The sequence below is a fragment of the Bombina bombina genome, chromosome 6 (genome assembly GCF_027579735.1).
Source record: "Bombina bombina isolate aBomBom1 chromosome 6, aBomBom1.pri, whole genome shotgun sequence".
In the NCBI taxonomy this organism is placed as follows: Eukaryota; Metazoa; Chordata; class Amphibia; order Anura; family Bombinatoridae; genus Bombina; species Bombina bombina.
The window spans coordinates 1,153,087,506-1,153,111,931 of record NC_069504.1 but is presented as its reverse complement, the minus strand read 5'-3'; the positions used below and the strand labels follow the sequence as shown (position 1 = coordinate 1,153,111,931).

General features: G+C 45.8%; 1 protein-coding gene across 1 annotated transcript in view; it reads right to left on the bottom strand.

Moving 5' to 3' along the window:
- Positions 1–24,426, bottom strand: part of LOC128664934 (uncharacterized) — a 103,406-nt gene that overhangs the window by 62,460 nt on the left and 16,520 nt on the right. Inside the window, exon 3 of the mRNA XM_053719727.1 lies at positions 907–1,743. Coding sequence (XP_053575702.1) covers positions 907–1,743 — 837 coding nt within the window. The remainder of the gene's footprint in view (positions 1–906; positions 1,744–24,426) is intronic.

The window sequence follows — 24,426 nt, the reverse complement described above, 5'->3', positions numbered from 1 at the left end:
TCTCTGAATTTGCCAAATTAATGAAAAAATGGTTTATAACTATTATTCTTCAATATCTAACTGCTAATGTACGGGGCAGGTCTATTAATGACCAACGTGGGGTGCGGTCTGATTACAGATGACCGGGGTGTGGCTGATTACTGATGACCGGAGCTGATTACTAATGACTGGGGTGGGGCTGATTACTGATGACTGGGACAGGGCTGATTCCTGATGACCAGTGCGGGGCAGGGTTGATCACTGATGACCAGGATGGGGCTTATTACTGATGACCGGGGCAGGGCTGCTTACTGATGACCGGGGCAGGGCTGATTACTGATGACCGGGGCTGCTTACTGATGACTAGGGCAGGGCTGATTACTGATGAACGGGGCAGGGCTGCCTACTGATGACCGGGGCAGGACTGCCTACTGATGACTTGGGCACAGCTGATTACTGATGACTGGAGCTGATTACTGATGACCGGGGAAGGGCTGATTACTGATGACCAGTGCGGGGCAGGAACCTCTTGTATGATACAGTCACACATGTCACCTTTAAAGGCACAAACAGAGCCGGCTCTGTAGTTGGACCAAGTGGGACTATGAGAGTCAGACAGCACTTGTCAGGGGAAGTTCATAAGGAGAGTGTATTCTGGATAATAGTGTTTATAAAGAGAAATCAGTCTTATATGATGCTAAATATTCTAACGTTGAACTTTAATCTCTGAGACAACTGACTCTGGTTGGGTTTAGACTGTGCAGAGAGTTGAGAGTGTCATTTTATTATTGCTGGCCCTAAACACAAAGTCTGAAACGTTCTATTTATTATTTTAATAATATGTAATACAACTATATAAATAGTAAAATAAATATCTCTGTATGCTGATATTATGACTTATCAAGACTGCACTAGGATTAAACATACCTCAAGATTTCTGTCCACATTTATAGCAGAAGTAAAAAAAGGTTTATTGTCATTCACTGTGCTCGGGTTGTACATGGACTGACGTCTTGCTTTTCTGTTGGCTGTGACATCATGCTCTATGTTCCTGTCCCAGGAGCCTATGTGGCAGCTGTTCCTCCTCTTAACATTAGATAATGGACTGTCCCTGTTTACGCTATGTTGTAATGCCAAATCCATCCCATGCCGAGGGACACTGAAATCACTAACCCCTGAAATACCAAAGTTTTCAAAGCCAATCACACTATTTCCAGTTGCTTGCTGTCCAGATGACCAACCATAAGGGGAGTATGATGAATGCTCTGGGAACCATGGCTGCCTACCATCAACAGGGTATGGTGGAGGCTCTGGGAACCATGGCTGCCTACCATCAACAGGGTACGTTGGAGGCTCTGGGCACCATGATTGGCTACCATCAGAAGAGAATGGTAAAGATTCTGGGCTCCATGACTGCCCATCATTAGGAAAGCACTTGGCAGGCTCTGGGTACGATGATTGACCATCATCAAAAAGGAACGGTGCAGGCTGTGGATACCATGACTGCTGCTCCTCCAACCAGTTGGCAGATAGGAACCCATATGGACACGGAGATGGGATGGCATTGTTCATGCATGTATTCTCTGCTTCGGTGCCTATATGATTACTAACAGGACATGTTGCTACACTTGGCAGTCCATATCCAACCCAGTAACCATTCTCAGGTTGGCAATACCCATAATATCCTGGAATTCGTTCCTCTAAAGGGAAATCACTTTCAGGCATTGAAAGACCAGGCTGAAAACCGTACGCCATCTTTTCCCTCTAGAAAAGACAGAGATAAATGAAAATGTGAAAAGAACAAAACAGTTATACATAAATTCTCTTTGTCTGCATGTTCCTTACAAAACAATAATCTTGTTCTTCATACAGTAGAGTGATTCTGCAGCTTGCACACTGTGTGGATTAAAAGTGTTTTACAATAGAGACTTTCAGTGTTCAGTAGCTGTAATTCCGTAAGTGATTTCTATACCTGTGTATATTTTTATAAACTTGTTACAGTTTGGCCAGAGGTTTTTTTAAATAGAACACTATAACCAGAGAGCTCTGCACCATGTGAGAAGAAACTCTGCAAAGTAAAAGTGCTGAATTATATTGAAAGCAGAATCACGCTATGGATCTGTTTTTTGTCCTCTTTGAGGTTGATGCTGATTGGAATTCCCAATAAAGATTGAATTGGACTCCTCATTAAGGATTCTTAACATTTTTGTTTCCAATTCTTTGTCTCTATAATACATTATTATTGGTTTGATATAAACACATTTTTATTTATATATATATATATATCTTATATTCACTTGTCTTTTTTGTTTGCACATTTGGCTACATTTTTAGTCACATAATTATCCGCTAGATTACGAGTTGTGTGTTATGCGTGAAAAAGCCTCCTAACGCTGCTTTTTCACTACCGCTGGTATTACGAGTTTCCGTAACGCCACAAAAATAACCATCTCCGCTCAAATCATTAACTTAAACGCAGACCTAGTAGTTAATCATATACCGCTAACAAAAACATCCACAAATCACTTCAAAAACATTACACAAACTACACTTACACTTATACAAACACTACACAATATTTTTTTTTTTTAGATTTTACATTTTCATGTCAAAATAGAACGGATCAAAGTTACGAGATCTCGGGTGTTTGAAAAAAAACACACACAAATCCATTCTTTATTGACTTACATAGACAGACGGGAACAGACACTCATATAGCTACATCTAACTACAAATATTATCACATACATACACTAATCGATACATACAAACAATATACAGCACATTACCTACACAAAACAGATTTTTATTAGGAAATAAACACAATTTAGCTACTTTTTCACACAAGAACATGACGTCACTCACTTTACGCTCAAAACAAGTGTTGGATTTTATTTCTCAACAAATCTTTCTCCTCCATTGACTTCTATGGGGAAGACGTGCTTGTGCACGTGACCGGCAGATTTACCTAATGCACGCAAAATGCATAGACGTGAAAACTCGTAATACCAGCGTTACAATTGTGAAATGAACTCATTCTTTCTTGCGTTAGTTCCGCTATGACAAATAGATCAAGAAATTACTATTTCCCTATGGAGTTATGGCTTTTACTTGTGTGAACATCACTACAACATCACTACAAAATCACATTCTTAAAGGAAATTACATTACATCAACTACAAATCACCATCACCAATATGAAATAAGTTGGAAAAATTACATCTTATTTAAACGGACATAAAAATTATTTTTACATTTCATTATTAGTGATGTCGCGAATAGTTCGCCGACGAATAGTTCCCGGCGAACATAGCTTGTTCGCGTTTGCCGCGGCGGGTGAACATATGCGATGTTCGATCCGCCCCCTATTCGTCATCATTGAGTAAACTTTGACCCTGTATCTCACAGTCTGCAGACACATTTCAGCCAATCAGCAGCAGACACTCCCTCCCAGACCCTTCCAGCTCCTGGACAGCAGCCATTTTAGATTCATTCTGATCCTGCATTCTTAGTGAGAGGAGGGATAGTGTAGCTGCTGATGATTTTATAGGGAAATTGATAGCTAGGCTAGTGTATTTAGTGTCCACTACAGTCCTGATCTCTGCTGTAAGGACAGCACCCCAAAAAGCCCTTTTTTTTTTTTTGCCTGTGTAATTTTGACTGTGAAACATCAGTCTGCTAGTGTAATCTAATTGCAGTTGCCTGTCTGCAGTGCTACCACTCATATCTGTTGTAACAGTAGTGTAAATTTTGTAAAAAAAAAAACTTTTTTGACTGTGAAACATCAGTCTGCTAGTGTAATCTAATAGCAGTTGCCTGCCTGCCTGCTTGCCAGCGTGTGTGCCAGGCCCACTTGCCAACTAGTGCCACCACTCATATCTGTTGTAACAGTAGTGTAAATTTAAAAAAAAATATTTTTTGACTGTGAAACATCAGTCTGCTAGTGTAATCTAATTGCAGTTGCCTGCCTGCCAGCGTGTGTGCCAGGCCCACTTGCCAACTAGTGCCACCACTCATATCTGTTGTAACAGTAGTGTAAATTTTTTTTAAAAAACTTTTTTGACTGTGAAACATCAGTCTGCTAGTGTAATTCTAATTGCATTTGCCTGCCTGCCAACGTGTGTGCCCGGCCCACTTGCCCAGTGCCACCACTCATATCTGGTGTAACAGTAGCGTAAATAATTAAAAAAAAAAAACTTTTTTGACTGTGAAACATCAGTCTGCTAGTGTAATTCTAATTGCATTTGCCTGCCTGCCAACGTGTGTGCCCAGCCCACTTGCCCAGTGCCACCACTCATATCTGGTGTAACAGTAGTGTAAATATTTTTTTTTTTAAAACTGCTTTGCGAAGGCACATGATCGCACATCACAAATGCCTATGGGATCAACACATGAGTAGAAGCAGCACACAAACTCAAAGCCGCCATCCTCCTCCTGGTCCAGCATCTTCAGCCACGTCAACCACTGCTGTCCTCCTTGCCCCCTCTCAACCATTCGCCACTCCGTCTCTCTTCCGGAGCAGTTCCTACTCATCTGCCCACAGTCATGTGTCTGTCAAGGACATGTTTGAGCGTAAGAAGCCAATGTCACAAAGTCACCCCCTTGCCCGGCGTCTGACAGCTGGCTTGTCTGAACTCTTAGCCCGCCAGCTTTTACCATACAAACTGGTGGAGTCTGAGGCGTTCAAAAATTTTTTAGCTATTGGGACACCACAGTGGAAGGTACCCGGCCGAAATTTCTTTTCACAAAAGGCAATCCCCAACCTGTACTCGATTGTGCGAAAGGAAGTAATGGCATGTCTGGCACACAGTGTTGGGGCAAGGGTCCATGTGACCACTGATAGCTGGTCTGCAAAGCATGGTCAGGGCAGGTATATCACCTACACTGCGCATTGGGTAAACCTGCTGACAGCTGCCAAGCATTGAATGCGTGGCTCTGCAGAGGAGGAGTTGGTGACACCGCCACGACTTGCAGGCAGGCCTGCTGCCACCTCCTCTACTCCTCCTACTCCATCCTCTTCCATAACCTCCTCGGCTGAGTCCTCTTCTGCTGCTGCGTCTTGCTCCACATCAACGGCACCCCCCAGCTCCGCAGGTACTATTCCACATCCCGGATACGGCAGTGTCACGCCGTCTTGGGGTTGACTTGCCTAAAAGCAGAGAGTCACACCGGACCAGCACTCCTGTCTGCCCTGAACGCACAGGTGGATCAGTGGCTGACTCCGCACTAACTGGAGATCGGCAAAGTGGTTTCTGACAACGGAAGTAATTTGGTGGCGGCATTGAAATTGGCACATGTGTGTAATCTGATCGTACAACGCTTTGTGCATAAGTACCCAGGCTTACAGGACGTCCTGAAGCAGGCAAGGAAGGTGTGTGGCCATTTGAGGCATTCCTACACGGCCATGGCGCACTTTTCCGCTATCCAGCAGCGAAACAACATGTCAGTGAGGCGCTTGATTTGCAACAGCCCGACACGTTGGAATTCAACACTCCTAATGTTCGACCGCCTGCTCCAACAAGAAAAAGCCGTTAACGAGTATTTGTATTACCGGGGTGCTAGGACAGCCTCTGCGGAGCTGGGATTTTTTTTTGCCACGTGTTACGGTTACCCTTAGTCTCGCTGAGAGATGGACCGCTTAGTAGCCTGGATCCCTATTGCTAAAGAGGGGAGAAGCTGCTTTCCATAGTATTCTATATGAGTCTCACAAATATAGAATAATCTCCCTTAGCTGCAGTACAGCTAGGATACCCTTCTGCCCACAAAAACGAGTCAACGCTGCGATTGAGGGTCAAACAAGAACTCAGGACTGGGATGCCCAGCCTGCTTTTTATTAAGGTTACATGCACACAGGGCACTCCCAGGGGGAGAGGGGGGAAACACAAAATCCCCCATCACACATTTAGATAGAGAGCACTGTCCTTTGACAGGCCACAATAGGATTACAGTACTTAAGATAACAAGTTTACAAGTTCATCTTATCAATTAGCAGTCTGGCTCCGGAGGTGATTAGACAATGGGATTGTTTATCACTGAACTTAGAGCTGAGGCCAGCAAACTTGTATTTAGGCAATAGTTTCTAAAAGCTGAAAAAAAAAGTTAACTCTTTATGAAATGATACTTGTTACGGTTTTCTTGGAGCCCTTCTTAGGCGCTGGCTTGCTGGTTCAGGCATTGCTGCTGGGAAATAAGCTCTTCACAACAAAATAACTAATGCTTCTGTAACAGTGCTCCCTTTCTGTGGAACACTCTGGCAGACACGGTCTGACCCCTTTTCGGGGCAGACTAAGGCTGTCCAGACCGCTGGTTATGCGGGGCTGAGGTCGGTTTGTCTGGACAACCCGTCGGCGTTGCCATTCTGTTTCCCAGGTCTGTAAGTAATGGTGAAATTGAAGGGTTGCAACAATAAGCTCCAACGTAATAGCCTGCCGTTATCTCCAGAGACCCGGTTCAGCCACACCAACGGGTTATGGTCGGTGACCAGAGTGAACTCCTGACCATATAAATAGGGAGTCAATTTCTTTAATGCCCACACCAAAGCCAAACACTCCTTTTCGACCGCTGCATAGCTGACTTCGCGGGGCATGAGCTTCCGGCTGATGTAGGCAACTGGATGCTCCCCTCCATCTTCGCCTACTTGGCTGAGGACGGCTCCCAGCCCGAATATGGAAGCAACTGTATGGACGATAAAACGTTTGTTAAGGGCTGGGGCCGCCAAGACAGGAGCGTTAATTAGAGCATTTTTGAGAGCCTGGAAAGCCGTTTCACAGTGGGGAGACCACGGGACCTGTCGAGGTAAGTTCTTCTTGGTCAAGTCAGTCAGGGGTTTGGCAAGTGTGCTGTAGTCTGGTACGAACCGTCTATAGTACCCTGCCGTGCCCAGGAAGGCTAGGACCTGAGTCTTAGTGATGGGGGTGGGCCAATTGGCGACAGCTTCTATTTTGGCCGGCTCTGGTCGCTGCTTTCCACACCCCACCCGGTGACCCAGGTACTGTACCTCGGCCATCCCAAAGTGGCATTTTCTGGCTTCAGAGTCAGGCCAGCAGCCCGGATCTGATCCAGAACCATTCCCACATGAGCTAAGTGGTCCTCCCAGGACTCACTGTGGATCGCTATGTCGTCCAGGTAGGCGCAAGCAAAACTCTGGAAGCCATCCAGGAGCCTATCCACCAAGCGCTGGAATGTAGCTAGCTATCACATAAGTGGTGTCTCCCCTTTTCTCTACGATCTGGTAGGGACCCTGCCAGGACGCCTGCAATTTGTCTGTCTTCACCGGCTTAAGTACTAACACCTTTTGTCCTATGGTGAAGATTCTCTTTCAGGCCCCCCGATCGTACCATACTTTCTGTCTTCTCTGGGCCAACTGGAGATTAGCCCGCACGGATTTGGCTAATTGCTCCATTCGGTCCCTGAGTTCCAGCACGTATGGCACAATGGGGACACCGTCAGCCTCCATCTCTCCCTCCCAGTGCTCCCGGATCAGGTTTAGGGGTCCCCATACCTTTCTTCCGTAGAGCAACTCGAAGGGAGAGAACCCTGTCGTTTCCTGGGGCACCTCCCGATAAGCAAATAGGAGGTGCGGCAGGAAGCGTTCCCAGTCTCGGTATTCCTGAGTGAACGTCTTGAGCATTTGCTTGAGGGTCCCATTGAACCTCTCACACAGCCCGTTCGTCTGGGGGTGGTATGGGGAGCTCAGGAGGGACTTAATTTTGCAAACCTGCCAGAGTTGTTGGGTCAATTCAGCCGTAAATTGGGTGCCTCGGTCGGATAGGATTTCTTTTGGAAATCCTACCCGGGAGAACACCTGTACTAGTGCATTCGCTACCGTATCCGCTTGTATGTTGGATAGGGCGACAGCCTCTGGGTACCTGGTAGCGTAGTCCACTACGGTAAGAATGTAGCGCTTACCGGAGGGACTAGGGGTAGCCAGTGGTCCCACTAGGTCAATAGCAACCCGGCTGAAGGGTTCCTCTACAATGGGCATATTTACTAGATGGGCTTTAGGGTGATTGCCTCGCCTTCCTACTCGTTGACACACATCGCAGGTGTTACAGTAAGTTCTAACGTCAGCGTGCACCCCTGGCCAAAAGAACGTGTGAGTAATGCGGTGTAGGGTACGGGTTACGGCTAGGTGGCCTGCTAAGGGGATGTCGTGGCCTATTTTGAGGATTTCTTGACGGTATTTGTGGGGCACTACCAGCTGTCGCCTACGCTGTCCACTTTTCTCTGTCCAGCGGTATAGTTTCCCTTTTTCCCATAAGAATGTTTCGTTATCTGCCCCGCCCCCTCTGGTCTCTGCTCGTTCCCGGTACTTTTGTAAGGTCGGGTCAGTCTTAGACTCTGCCTCGAAAGCATCTGGGGTGTCCCAGGGTATGGGGCCTAACCTGTCAGGCAAGGTCGGGGTAGGTCTTACCTGTGTCTCCCGCACTGGTGAGAGCTCTCGCTCCGTCCGGGCTTGGGCCCGTGTAGTCACTGGGTCCGCCTCGTTGTTGCATACTGGAGCATAGGCAGAAGTCATGGGGCCCAAATCGTTGCCCAGTAGTACTTCGGCAGGTAAATTATCCATTAGGCCCACGTTCACAGCCCCCTTTCCCGCTCCCCAATCAAGATGCACTTTAGCTGTTGGAATTTTGTACACATCCCCCCCCGCCACTCTAACGGCCACAGTCTGTCCGGATCGCTTTTGCTCTGGCACCAAATGACTCTGTACCAGCGTGATAGTAGCCCCTGTGTCTCGCAATCCCTCGGTAGATCGCCCCTCGAGCCATACCCTCTGCCGATGGTGCTGGCGGTTATCTGAGGCAGCATATACAGGGTCTGCCTTGTGAAGCGGCCCCACATATCCCTCCATAGGGGCCTCTTGGTTAACACAGAGGGCCCGGGCCGGACGATAGGACCCAGAGGGGTAATTGTAATTCCTGGGTGTCTGGTGCGTATTAAGGGGGCAGCTAGCCATGAAATGCCCTGGTTGCTTGCATCAGTGGCAAGTCGGTCTGGGACGCTCAGAGCTGTTATTGGGTGGTCCTGAGTGTCGGACGGGCCCTGTGGGCACCGGGGCTCGGAATTTAGCACGAGGGGGTGCACGGTAAACCTCTCTGGGTTCGACCCGTGCTGGAGCTCGGTAGTTCATGGGTTCGTGAAGACGGGAGTCATAATGTTCATCGGCCAATTTGGCTGCTTCTTCTAAGGTAGAAGGCCGCCTGTCTCGCAGCCATTCCTTCCCTTGCTGTTCCATGCCATTATAAAAATGTTCTAAGAGAAACAATTGTAAAATTTCCTCCCCAGTCACCGCTTTACTTCCGCTCAGCCAGTGATTTGCCGCTCTCCGCATTCAGTGCGCCCATTCCATATGGGTATCGTTAGGCTTCTTTTCCGTGCCCCCAAACTGTCGGCGATACGTGTCCGGAGTTACAGCGTACCGTCGCAACAGTGTCTCCTTAACTAGCTCATACTGTGTCACTTCCTCAGCACCCAGAGTACGAAAGGCTTCCAGGGCTCGCCCGGATAGTTTCCCAGACAATATCGTGGGCCACTCTCTGTTGGGAATCTGGTGCAGGGCACATTGCCTTTCGAAGTCCGCCAAATATTCATCAATCCCTGTCTCGCTCTCTAGGACAGGTCGAAATGCTGCATAGGGTATCTTGGGCCTCCCAGCATTTTCGACAGGGATGATTACCTGCGGGGCTTCAGCATTGCGGTGTGCATTCACTAGGTTGAGTTCGTGGGCTCGAGTCTCTCGTATATCCTCGTCCGCCTCCGCCATCAACTGCTGTACCAATTCCATGGAGGGGTTCGGCCCGTATAATGAGAGCCTTTCCCGAACAATCCTGGTTTTTTCGTCACTAATCGTGGTCGGTGTTTCCGCCATTGTGAAGCTCTGATCCAGTTCGGTCAATTCTGCGATCAGCTCTCTCCTCGGCCGGTTGCTGGCGTACCCCCCTCTGCTTTCAAGTAAATCCTTTAGGGTTGTACGCTTCAATTTTTCGTAAGCGCTCTCCATCCGTTCTGTACCTCTCCTAGGAAATCCAGGAAAATCCCGCCGCTGCCGCCAAATGTTACGGTTACCCTTAGTCTCGCTGAGAGATGGACCGCTTAGTAGCCTGGATCCCTATTGCTAAAGAGGGGAGAAGCTGCTTTCCATAGTATTCTATATGAGTCTCGCAAATATAGAATAATCTCCCTTAGCGGCAGTACAGCTAGGATACCCTTCTGCCCACAAAAACGAGTCAACGCTGCGATTGAGGGTCAAACAAGAACTCAGGACTGGGATGCCCAGCCTGCTTTTTATTAAGGTTACATGCACACAGGGCACTCCCAGGGGGAGAGGGGGGAAACACAAAATACCCCATCACACATTTAGATAGAGAGCACTGTCCTTTGACAGGCCACAATAGGATTACAGTACTTAAGATAACAAGTTTACAAGTTCATCTTATCAATTAGCAGTCTGGCTCCGGAGGTGATTAGACAATGGGATTGTTTATCACTGAACTTAGAGCTGAGGCCAGCAAACTTGTATTTAGGCAATAGTTTCTAAAAGCTGAAAAAAAAAGTTAACTCTTTATGAAATGATACTTGTTACGGTTTTCTTGGAGCCCTTCTTAGGCGCTGGCTTGCTGGTTCAGGCATTGCTGCTGGGAAATAAGCTCTTCACAACAAAATAACTAATGCTTCTGTAACACCACATTACTGGGCGCTCATGCGCAATGCCTGTAGGCTCATGCGTCCTTTTGAGGATGTGACAAACCTTGTCAGTCGCACCGAAGGCACCATCAGCGACATCATACCATTTGTTTTCTTCCTGGAGCATGCCCTGCGAAGAGTGCTGGATCAAGCCGTAGATGAGCGTGAAGAGGAAGAGTTGTGGTCACCATCACCACCAGAAACTGCCTTATCAGCATCGCTTGCTGGACCTGCGGCAACGCTGGAAGAGGATTGTGAGGAAGAGGAGTCAGAGGAGGAATGTGGCTTTGAGGAGGAGGAGGAAGACCAACCACAACAGACATCCCAGGGTGCTCGTTGTCACCTATCTGGTACCCATGGTGTTGTACGTGAATGGGGGGAAGAAGATACCTTCAGTGACATCACTGAGGACGAGGAACGGGACATGACTAGCTCGGCATCCAACCTTATGCAAATGGGGTCTTTCATGCTGTCGTGCCTGTTGATGGACCCTCATATAAAAAAGCTGAAGGAGAACGACCTGTACTGGGTGTCCACGCTACTAGACCCCCGGTTTAAGCATAAAGTGCCAGAAATGTTACCGAATTACAACAAGTTGGAAAGGATGCAGCATTTCCAAAATAAATTAAAAAGTATGCTTTACACAGCGTATAAGGGTGCTGTCACAGCACAACGTGAATCTAACAAGGGAAGAGCTGAAAGTAATCCTCTGACTCCCACGACCACGACGGCAAGGACAGGACGCTTTACAGACGTGTTGTTGATGGAGGACATGCAGAGCTTTTTAACTCCTATGCATCAAAACAGCCCTTCAGGGTCCACCCTCAGAGAACGACTCGACCGACAGGTAGCAGACTACCTCGCCTTAACTGCAGATCTCGACACTCTGAGGAGCGATGAACCACATGACTACTGGGTGTGCAGGCTTGACCTGTGGCCTGAGCTATCCCAATTTGCAATAGAACTTCTGGCCTGCCCCGCTTCAAGTGTCCTTTCAGAAAGGACCTTCACTGCAGCAGGAGGTATTGTCACTGAGAAGAGAAGTCGCGTAGGTCAAAAAAGTCTAGATTACCTCACCTTTATTAAGATGAATGAGGGATGGATCCCGAAGGGACTGACAGTGGGCGATACATACGACTAAAAAAGGCCTGATGAGATGAGCTGCCTTGGGCTAAAAATGGTCCACACGCTGCTGTATTTTATCTTCAAATGCCGGATGACTTGTGTGACTTATCCGCCACCAACTAGGGTTCAAGCCGCAATGTTTTAGGGCACTTTCTGCCTGGAAAACAAAGCAACAATACCTAATTTTTCAGGCATGTGTACATGCCAATTTTTTCTGGCCTCTGGTGCTGCACTGTGGCTTCAAAAACAAAACAAAAAAAAAGACACTTAACAGGATTAAACTGATAGGAATAGTACTACTTAACACACCACTTCTATCTGGTGGCACATTAGATTGCACGCGCAGTGCCCCAAATTTGAAGTAGGAGGACCGACCAAGCATCTTTTTCCATCTCCCGGTTCCTAAAATCCATGCCATATACACGTCCCCTGGTGCCGCAACTGTGTCTGGGAACCTTACCATGGGTCCCAGACGCACTTCTTGTAATTCTCTGTCTGGGAAATTATATATCTATCAAATCTATTTATTTATCTATCAAATCTATTTATTTATCTATCAAATCTATCTAACTATCAATTGTATCTATCAAATGTATATTGCATCTATTGATCTATGTAATCTATGTATCTATCTATCAAATCTATCTATCTTGTGGCCGGACTGTTTTGTGACAGCCACTTGTGTTTCGGCCAAATGTCCATCGGACAAATGTCCGTCGGACAAATGTCCATCGGCTAAAAGTCCGGCCACAATTGCACGTGCAGTGCCCCAAATTTGAAGTAGGAGGACCGACCAAGCATCTTTTTCCATCTCCCGGTTCCTAAAATCTATGCCATATACACCTCCCCCGATAGGGGGAGTAACAGGTATTAAACTGATAAGAATAGTACTACTTAACACACCACTCATATCTGGTGCCACAGTAGATTGCACGCGCAGTGCCCCCAATTTGAAGTAGGAGGACCGACCAAGCATCTTTTTCCATCTCCCGGTTCCTAAAATCCATGCCATAGACACATCCCCTGGCGCTGCAACTGCCTCTGGGAACCTTACCATGGGTCCCAGACCACACGTCTTGTAATTCTGTGTCTGGGAAATTATATATCTATCAAATCTATCTATTTATCTATCAAATCTATCTAACTATCTATTGTATCTATCAAATGTATATTGCATCTATTGATCTATGTAATCTATGTATCTATCTATCAAATCTATCTATCTCGTGGCCGGAATGTTTTATGACAGCCACTTGTGTTTCGGCCAAATGTCCGTCGGACAAATCTCCGTCGGCTAAAAGTCCGGCCACGATTGCACGCGCAGTGCCCCAAATTTGAAGTAGGAGGACCGACCAAGCATCTTTTTCCATCTCCCGGGTCCTAAAATCCATGCCATATACACGTCCCTTGGCGCCGCAACTGCCTCTGGGAACCTTACCATGGGTCTCAGACCGCACGTCTTGTAAGTCTCTGTCTGGGAAATTATATATCTATCAAATCTATCTATTTATCTATCAAATCTATCTATCTATCGTATCTATCAAATGTATATTGCATCTATTGATCTATCTATCTAATCTATGTATCTATGTATCTATCAAATCTATCTCGTGGTTGTGCAAATGGACTGTTTGCGGTTGTTTGCGGTGCGTTAAACGGGGAGTTTGGTCTGTCACTGTGAAGCGTGCATAACCCTTACACTACCTGATCGATACATCATACCTGATGTTTTAAAGCATGTTATTCCAAACAATTTAGGAATGTTAGGTGATTTATGCCCTTTATGGCTTAAAACCAGACTATGCATCAACTATGTAATTTTCCATGGGAGTTTTGCCATGGATCCCCCTCTGGCATGCCACAGTCCAGGTGTTAGTCCCCTTGAAACAACTTTTCCATCACTATTGTGGCCAGAAAGAGTCCCTGTGGGTTTTAAAATTCGCCTGCCTATTGAAGTCAATGGCGGTTCGCCCGGTTCGCCCGTTCGCAAACAGTTGCGGAAGTTCGAGTCCGCCGTTCGCGAACCGAAAATTTTAAGTTTGCGTCATCACTATTCATTATTCACAAACAGTAGACAATTGTAATCTCATTTACCTCTATTATAACATTTCATTTATTCAACTCATATGCTTGGATGAACAGCATATCTACATAGGCTCAACACATGATGATTGATAGATGCACATACATGCCTTTTGTCATTGACTCATACATGTGCATTGATAGTATGGCCAAAAATCACATATAAACAATTAACACATTTACATCATACAACTACATAGGAAGGTTGTTTAACATTATATTCTCTCTATGAATCATGAAACATAAAATATGGATTTAGTGGAATCTGTGATGGTATAAAACAAACACACAGAAGGGCGCCCCCTAGTGTAATAAAGTACAGATGGTGTACAAATATGTGATAACAGATGTTCAGGTACTCACACTTGTGGCAGCGCTCACTCGTGCTTAGAAGGGCATACTGGAATCTGTGATGGTATAAAACAAACACACAGAAGGGCGCCCCCTAGTGTAATAAAGTACAGATGGTGTACAAATATGTGATAACAGATGTTCAGGTACTCACAAGTGTGGCAGCACTCACTCGTGCTTAGTAGTGCATACTGGAATCTGTGATGGTATAAAACAAACACACAGAAGGGCGCCCCCTAGTGTAATAAAGTACAGATGGTGTACAAATATGTGATAACAGATGTTCAGGTACTCACAAGTGTGACAGCGCTCACTCGTGCTTAGTAGTGCATACTGGAATCTGTGATGGTATAAAACAAACACACAGAAGGGCGCCCCCTAGTGTAATAAAATACAGATGGTATACAAATATTTGATAACAGATGTTCAGGTACTCACAAGTGTGGCAGCACGCACTCGTGCTTAGTAGTGCATACTGGAATCTGTGATGGTATAAAACAAACACACAGAAGGGCGCCCCCTAGTGTAATAAAGTACAGATGGTGTACAAATATGTGATAACAGATGTTCAGGTACTCACAAGTGTGACAGCGCTCACTCGTGCTTAGTAGTGCATACTGGAATCTGTGATGGTATAAAACAAACACACAGAAGGGCGCCCCCTAGTGTAATAAAGTACAGATGGTGTACAAATATGTGATAACAGATGTTCAGGTACTCACAAGTGTGGCAGCACTCACTCGTGCTTAGTAGTGCATACTGGAATCTGTGATGGTATAAAACAAACACACAGAAAGGCGCCCCCTAGTGTAATATAGTACAGATGGTGTACAAATATGTGATAACAGATGTTCAGGTACTCACAAGTGTGGCAGAACTCACTCGTACTTAGTAGTGCATACTGGAATCTTTGATGGTATAAAACAAACACACAGAAGGGCGCCCCCTAGTGTAATAAAGTACAGATGGTGTACAAATATGTGATAACAGATGTTCAGGTACTCACACGTGTGGCAGCGCTCACTCGTGCTTAGAAGGGCATACTGGAATCTGTGATGGTATAAAACAAACACACAGAAGGGCGCCCCCTAGTGTAATAAAGTACAGATGGTGTACAAATATGTGATAACAGATGTTCAAGTACTCACAAGTGTGGCAGCACTCACTCGTGCTTAGTAGTGCATACTGGAATCTGTGATGGTATAAAACAAACACACAGAAGGGCGCCCCCTAGTGTAATAAAGTACAGATGGTGTACAAATATGTGATAACAGATGTTCAGGTACTCACAAGTGTGACAGCGCTCACTCGTGCTTAGTAGTGCATACTGGAATCTGTGATGGTATAAAACAAACACACAGAAGGGCGCCCCATAGTGTAATAAAGTACAGATGGTGTACAAATATGTGATAACAGATGTTCAGGTACTCACAAGTGTGGCAGCACTCACTCGTGCTTAGTAGTGCATACTGGAATCTGTGATGGTATAAAACAAACACACAGAAGGGCGCCCCCTAGTGTAATAAAGTACAGATGGTGTACAAATATGTGATAACAGATGTTCAGGTACTCACAAGTGTGGCAGAACTCACTCGTGCTTAGTAGTGCATACTGGAATCTTTGATGGTATAAAACAAACACACAGAAGGGCGCCCCCTAGTGTAATAAAGTACAGATGGTGTACAAATATGTGATAACAGATGTTCAGGTACTCACAAGTGTGGCAGCACTCACTCGTGCTTAGTAGTGCATACTGGAATCTGTGATGGTATAAAACAAACACACAGAAGGGTGCCCCCTAGTGTAATAAAGTACAGATGGTGTACAAATATGTGATAACAGATGTTCAGGTACTCACAAGTGTGGCAGCACTCACTCGTGCTTAGTAGTGCATACTGGAATCTGTGATGGTATAAAACAAACACACAGAAGGGCGCCCCCTAGTGTAATAAAGTACAGATGGTGTACAAATATGTGATAACAGATGTTCAGGTACTCACAAGTGTGGCAGCACTCACTCGTGCTTAGTAGTGCATACTGATATCTGTGATGTATAAAACAAACACACAGAAGGGCGCCCCCTAGTGTAATAAAGTACAGATGGTGTACAAATATGTGATAACAGATGTTCAGGTACTCACACGTGTGGCAGCGCTCACTCGTGCTTAGAAGGGCATACTGGAATCTGTGATGGTATAAAACAAACACACAGAAGGGCGCCCCCTAGTGTAATAAAGTACAGATGGTGTACAAATATGTGATAACAGATGTTCAGGTACTCACAAGTGTGGCAGCACTCACTCGTGCTTAGTAGTGCATACTGGAATCTGTGATGGTATAAAACAAACACACAGAAGGGCGCCCCCTAGTGTAATAAAGTACAGATGGTGTACAAATATGTGATAACAGATGTTCAGGTACTCACAAGTGTGGCAGTGCTCACTCGTGCTTAGTAGTGCATACTGGAATCTGTGATGGTATAAAAAAAAACACACAAGGGCGCCCCCTAGTGTAATAAAGTACAGATGGTGTACAAATATGTGATAACAGATGTTCAGGTACTCACAAGTGTGGCAGCACGCATTCGTGCTTAGTAGTGCATACTGGAATCTGTGATGGTATAAAACAAACACACAGAAGGGCGCCCCTAGTGTAATAAAGTACAGATGGTGTACAAATATGTGATAACAGATGTTCAGGTACTCACAAGTGTGACAGCGCTCACTCGTGCTTAGTAGTGCATACTGGAATCTGTGATGGTATAAAACAAACACACAGAAGGGCGCCCCCTAGTGTAATTAAAGTACAGATGGTGTACAAATATGTGATAACAGATGTTCAGGTACTCACAAGTGTTGCAGAACTCACTCGTGCTTAGTAGTGCATACTGGAATCTTTGATGGTATAAAACAAACACACAGAAGGGCGCCCCCTAGTGTAATAAAGTACAGATGGTGTACAAATATGTGATAACAGATGTTCAGGTACTCACAAGTGTGGCAGCACTCACTCGTTCTTAGTAGTGCATACTGGAATCTGTGATGGTATAAAACAAACACACAGAAGGGCGCCCCCTAGTGTAATAAAGTACAGATGGTGTACAAATATGTGATAACAGATGTTCAGGTACTCACAAGTGTGGCAGCACTCACTCGTGCTTAGTAGTGCATACTGGAATCTGTGATGGTATAAAACAAACACACAGAAGGGCACCCCCTAGTGTAATAAAGTACAGATGGTGAACAAATATGTGATAACAGATGTTCAGGTACTCACACGTGTGGCAGCACTCACTCGTGCTTAGTAGTGCATACTGGAATCTGTGAAGGTATAAAACAAACACACAGAAGGGCGCCCCCTAGTGTAATAAAGTACAGATGGTGTAGAAATATGTGATAACAGATGTTCAGGTACTCACAAGTGTGGCAGCACTCACTCGTGCTTAGTAGTGCATGCTGGAATCTGTGATGGTATAAAACAAACACACAGAAGGGTGCCCCCTAGTGTAATAAAGTACAGATGGTGTACAAATATGTGATAACAGATGTTCAGGTACTCACAAGTGTGGCAGCACTCACTCATGCTTAGTAGTGCATACTGATATCTGTGATGTATAAAACAAACACACAGAAGGGCGCCCCCTAGTGTAATAAAGTACAGATGGTGTACAAATATGTGATAACAGATGTTCAGGTACTCACACGTGTGGCAGCACTCACTCGTGCTTAGTAGTGCATACTGGAATCTGTGATGGTATAAAACAAACACACAGAAGGGCGCCCCCTAGTGTAATAAAGTACAGATGGTGTACAAATATGTGATAACAGATGTTCAGGTACTCACACGTGTGGCAGCACTCACTTGTGCTTAGTAGTGCATACTGGAATCTGTGATGGTATAAAACAAACACACAGAAGGGCGCCCCCTAGTGTAATAAAGTACAGATGGTGTACTAATATGTGATAACAGATGTTAAGGTACTCACAAGTGTGGCAGAACTCACTCGTGCTTAGTAGTGCATACTGGAATCTGTGATGGTATAAAACAAACACACAGAAGGGCGCCCCCTAGTGTAATAAAGTACAGAGAGTGTACAAATATGTGATAACAGATGTTCAGGTACTCACAAGTGTGGCAGCACTCACTCGTGCTTAGTAGTGCATACTGGTATCTGTGATGGTATAAAACAAACACACAGAAGGGCGCCCCCTAGTGTAATAAAGTACAGATGGTGTACAAATATGTGATAACAGATGTTCAGGTACTCACAAGTGTGGCAGCACTCACTCGTGCTTAGTAGTGCATACTGGAATCTGTGATTGTATAAAACAAACACACAGAAGGGCGCCCCCTAGTGTAATAAAGTACATATGGTGTACAAATATGTGATAACAGATGTTCAGGTACTCACAAGTGTGGCAGAACTCGCTCGTGCTTAGTAGTGCATACTGGAATCTGTGATGGTATAAAACAAACACACAGAAGGGAGCCCCATAGTGTAATAAAGTACAATTGGTGTACAAATATGTGATAACAGATGTTCAGGTACTCACAAGTGTGGCAGAACTCACTCGTGCTTAGTAGTGCATACTGGAATCTGTGATGGTATAAAACAAACACACAGAAGGGCGCCCCCTAGTGTAATAAAGTACAGATGGTGTACTAATATGTTATAACAGATGTTCAGGTACTCACAAGTGTGGCAGAACTCACTCGTGCTTAGTAGTGCATACTGGAATCTGTGATGGTATAAAACAAACACACAGAAGGGCGCCCCCTAGTGTAATAAAGTACAGAGAGTGTACAAATATGTGATAACAGATGTTCAGGTACTCACAAGTGTGGCAGCACTCACTCGTGCTTAGTAGTGCATACTGGAATCTGTGATGGTATAAAACAAACACACAGAAGGGCTCCCCCTAGTGTAATAAAGTACAGATGGTGTACAAATATGTGATAACAGATGGTCAGGTAATCACAAGTGTGGCAGCACTCACTCGTGCTTAGTAGTGCATACTGGAATCTGTGATGGTATAAAACAAACACACAGAAGGGCGCCCCCTAGTGTAATAAAGTACAGATGGTGTACAAATATGTGATAACAGATGTTCAGGTACTCACAAGTGTGGCAGCGCTCACTCGTGCTTAGTAGTGCATACTGGAATCTGTGATGGTATAAAACAAACACACAGAAGGGCGCCCCCTAGTGTAATAAAGTACAGATGGTGTACAAATATGTGATAACAGTTGTTCAGGTACTCACAAGTGTGGCAGCACTCACTCGTGCTTAGTAGTGCATACTGGAATCTGTGATGGTATAAAACAAACACACAGAAGGGCGCCCCCTAGTGTAATAAAGTACAGATGGTGTACAAATATGTGATAACAGATGTTCAGGTACTCACAAGTGTGGCAGAACTCACTCGTGCTTAGTAGTGCATACTGGAATCTGTGATGGTATAAAACAAACACACAGAAGGGCGCCCCCTAGTGTAATAAAGTACAATTGGTGTACAAATATGTGATAACAGATGTTCAGGTACTCACAAGTGTGGCAGAACTCACTCGTGCTTAGTAGTGCATACTGGAATCTGTGATGGTATAAAACAAACACACAGAAGGGCGCCCCCTAGTGTAATAAAGTACAGATGGTGTACAAATATGTGATAACAGATGTTCAGGTACTCACAAGTGTGGCAGAACTCACTCGTGCTTAGTAGTGCATACTGGAATCTGTGATGGTATAAAACAAACACACAGAAGGGCGCCCCCTAGTGTAATAAAGTACAGATGGTGTACAAATATGTGATAACAGATGTTCAGTTACTCACAAGTGTGGCAGCGCTCACTCGTGCTTAGTAGTGCATACTGGAATCTGTGATGGTATAAAACAAACACACAGAAGGGCGCCCCCTAGTGTAATAAAGTACAATTGGTGTACAAATATGTGATAACAGATGTTCAGGTTCTCACAAGTGTGGCAGAACTCACTCGTGCTTAGTAGTGCATACTGGAATCTGTGATGGTATAAAACAAACACACAGAAGGGCGCCCCCTAGTGTAATAAAGTACAGATGGTGTACAAATATGTGATAACAGTTGTTCAGGTACTCACAAGTGTGGCAGAACTCACTCGTGCTTAGTAGTGCATACTGGAATCTGTGATGGTATAAATCAAACACACAGAAGGGCGCCCCCTAGTGTAATAAAGTACAATTGGTGTACAAATATGTGATAACAGATGGTCAGGTACTCACAAGTGTGGCAGAACTCACTCGTGCTTAGTAGTGCATACTGGAATCTGTGATGGTATAAAACAAACACACAGAAGGGCGCCCCCTAGTGTAATAAAGTACAGATGGTGTACAAATATGTGATAACAGATGTTCAGGTACTCACAAGTGTGGCAGAACTCACTGGTGCTTAGTAGTGCATACTGGAATCTGTGATGGTATAAAACAAACACACAGAAGGGCGCCCCCTAGTGTAATAAAGTACAGATGGTGTACAAATATGTGATAACAGATGTTCAGGTACTCACACGTGTGGCAGCACTCACTCGTGCTTAGTAGTACATACCGGAATCTGTGATGGTATAAAACAAACACACAGAAGGGCGCCCCCTAGTGTAATAAAGTACAGATGGTGTACAAATATGTGATAACAGATGTTCAGGTACTCACAAGTGTGGCAGAACTCACTCGTGCTTAGTAGTTGTTACAAACTGCTATTTGTGACTGGCCCTTTAAATGGAAGGTTGCCCTGCTTCCCTGGATTTTGGAGAAGCCTATTTGCCAGCCTCCTTCCTCATGACTATGGCCCCTGGAAGATTGTGCCCCTGAGAGTATATTGACTTTTGTTGGGTGTGTGTGGCCCTTTAAGAACCATCTGGGGACATATTGTGACTTTGATGAACAATGCCCCTTTAAGACTATGTCCCCAGACCTGTGAAATGACTTGTCCCTGGCTTTCTCCCACTTGGTTCAGTTTCATTGTGTGCCATTAAGAGTTAAATTTTGTTCAGCTTCAAGAAACCTATTCTACATACAAGTCTGCTGGGATCAGCTCTAATTAGGTTTAGTGACTTTCCCATTGTCTAATCAGACTAGTATTGATAAGGTGGACTGCATTGTTTTATTGTGTGTAATGTTATCTGCTGAAGTAATGTTGTGGCCTGTCAAAGGGAGTGTCTCTCTATCTAATATCAAATGTGTGATGGGGGATTTTATGCCTCCCCCTGAGAGTGTCCTGTTTGCATGTAACCTCAATAAAAAGGAGGCTGTGTGCTCCAGCACATCAGACCTATTTTCTGTCCCTCTAACTTGCAGCTTTGACTCATGTTTGTAGGGGACAGCTTCAGCTAATATCACTACAGGGATTGCTGACTATGGTGCTGATGATTCTTTGGTGAGCGCTAGGAGCATCCTTTTCTACGGTCCAACTTCCAGCCAGCCTGGAGGCAACCGTAACATTTGGCGGCAGCGGTGGGATTGGCGTCCTAGCGCAAGGAGCAGCACCACAACAGCACTGGTATCGTAGGAGAGTTATTGAGGGCAACGCTAGCCACTGCGCAGCGTCCCTACCTACAGCAGCATGGAGCTGACAAGACACTATTCAGAACCCTGTGAAGAGCACCTCAACCTGATCCGTCGCTATGAGGGCGCGGATTTCGTTCCAGAGGTAAAGAGGCGGCTAGTCCGATATGGTCCAGACCCTGCACAGGAGGTAGTCAGTCGCATCATCCGGGAATTGGATACGGAGAACAAAGCGGCACGAGCCTTTGAGCGCCAACTGTGGAGTTTGAGGGTCTGGACACCTGGTCTCCAGCGAGAAAGTGAGTCACAGGGAGCGGAGAGCAACGACCTCCCTTCCCAGCGGCAGCCAGAGTTACAGGGAGAGGAGAGCAGCGACCTCCCTCCCCAGCGGCAGTATACCGTGCAGAGGGAAGAGACAACCAGTCCCCTTCCCCAGCCAGAGATACCAGAGGCAGCAGGCCTCATAGACTGGTCCTGGGAGGACCCCCAGCAGGCAGGTGGAGATGGGACCGCAGTCTCTCTACCGGCCCTACAGGGATGCTGGGCAGGCGGCCCAGATCCCCAGCGACAGACCCAGCTACAGGGAGGGGAGAGCATCGACCTCCCTCCCCAGCCGGAGTGTGCCTTCCAGGGAGAGGAGACAACCGGTCTCTCTCCCCAGCCGCAGCATGTTCCACAGGAAGCGGAGAGCATCGACCTCCCTTCCCAACGGCCACCGGAGTATCAGGAGGAGGAGGTAAGCCAATCTCCCCCTCCCCAGCTAACTCCTAACTTGGGCCCAGGGTTAACAGTGGAGATGTTAACCCCCACTGACCCCCACGTTCCCTTTGCCACCGGGCAGGACTATGCCCCAATTCCCCCAAAAGAAGAGCTGGCATCAGAACAGAGCGCTGCTGGCCTCTGCCCTACAGACCCCCTTGTTACAGGACTGGCCTGCAAACCCCTCACCCCAGCAGAAGCGCTGGCACCAGGGCAGAGTGCCGCTGGCCTCTGCCCCCCAAGTACCATCAGCTATTTGCACAGCTGCGCCAGGAAGGCAGAGGATGCTACACTTTCATCCTATAACCTGGAACCTACCGGCCAGTGCTACTTGTTGTGGGGGGGCTGCTTTGCTGCTAGTGTTTATTTGTGGGTGGGTTGCGAGACTAACTTAGGCACTGACCGACAGAAGGTCAGGTGCCTTGTTAGTCTCCCTCCAAAAGGGGAGATATGTTACAAACTGCTATTTGTGACTGGCCCTTTAAATGGAAGGTTGCCCTGCTTCCCTGGATTTTGGAGAAGCCTATTTGCCAGCCTCCTTCCTCATGACTATGGCCCCTGGAAGATTGTGCCCCTGAGAGTATATTGACTTTTGTTGGGTGTGTGTGGCCCTTTAAGAACCATCTGGGGACATATTGTGACTTTGATGAACAATGCCCCTTTAAGACTATGTCCCCAGACCTGTGAAATGACTTGTCCCTGGCTTTCTCCCACTTGGTTCAGTTTCATTGTGTGCCATTAAGAGTTAAATTTTGTTCAGCTTCAAGAAACCTATTCTACATACAAGTCTGCTGGGATCAGCTCTAATTAGGTTTAGTGATCAACTTTCCCATTGTCTAATCAGACTTCTAGTAGTGATAAGGTGGACTGCATTGTTTTATTGTGTGTAATGTTATCTGCTGAAGTAATGTTGTGGCCTGTCAAAGGGAGTGTCTCTCTATCTAATATCAAATGTGTGATGGGGGATTTTATGCCTCCCCCTGAGAGTGTCCTGTTTGCATGTAACCTCAATAAAAAGGAGGCTGTGTGCTACAGCACATCAGACCTATTTTCTGTCCCTCTAACTTGCAGCTTTGACTCATGTTTGTAGGGGACAGCTTCAGCTAATATCACTACAGGGATTGCTGACTATGGTGCTGATGATTCTTTGGTGAGCGCTAGGAGCATCCTTTTCTACGGTCCAACTTCCAGCCAGCCTGGAGGCAACCGTAACAGTAGTGCATACTGGAATCTGTGATGGTATAAAACAAACACACAGACGGGCGCCCCCTAGTGTAATAAAGTACAGATGGTGTACAAATATGTGATAACAGATGTTCAGGTACTCACAAGTGTGGCAGCACTCACTCGTGCTTAGTAGTGCATACTGGAATCTGTGATGGTATAAAACAAACACACAGAAGGGCGCCCCCTAGTGTAATAAAGTACAGATGGTGTACAAATATGTGATAACAGATGTTCAGGTACTCACACGTGTGGCAGCACTCACTCGTGCTTAGTAGTGCATACTGGAATCTGTGATGGTATAAAACAAACACACAGAAGGGCGCCCCCTAGTGTAATAAAGTACAGATGGTGTACAAATATGTGATAACAGATGTTCAGTTACTCACAAGTGTGGCAGAACTCACTCGTGCTTAGTAGTGCATACTGGAATCTGTGATGGTATAAAACAAACACACAGAAGGGCGCCCCCTAGTGTAATAAAGTACAATTGGTGTACAAATATGTGATAACAGATGTTCAGGTTCTCACAAGTGTGGCAGAACTCACTCGTGCTTAGTAGTGCATACTGGAATCTGTGATGGTATAAAACAAACACACAGAAGGGCGCCCCCTAGTGTAATAAAGTACAGATGGTGTACAAATATGTGATAACAGTTGTTCAGGTACTCACAAGTGTGGCAGAACT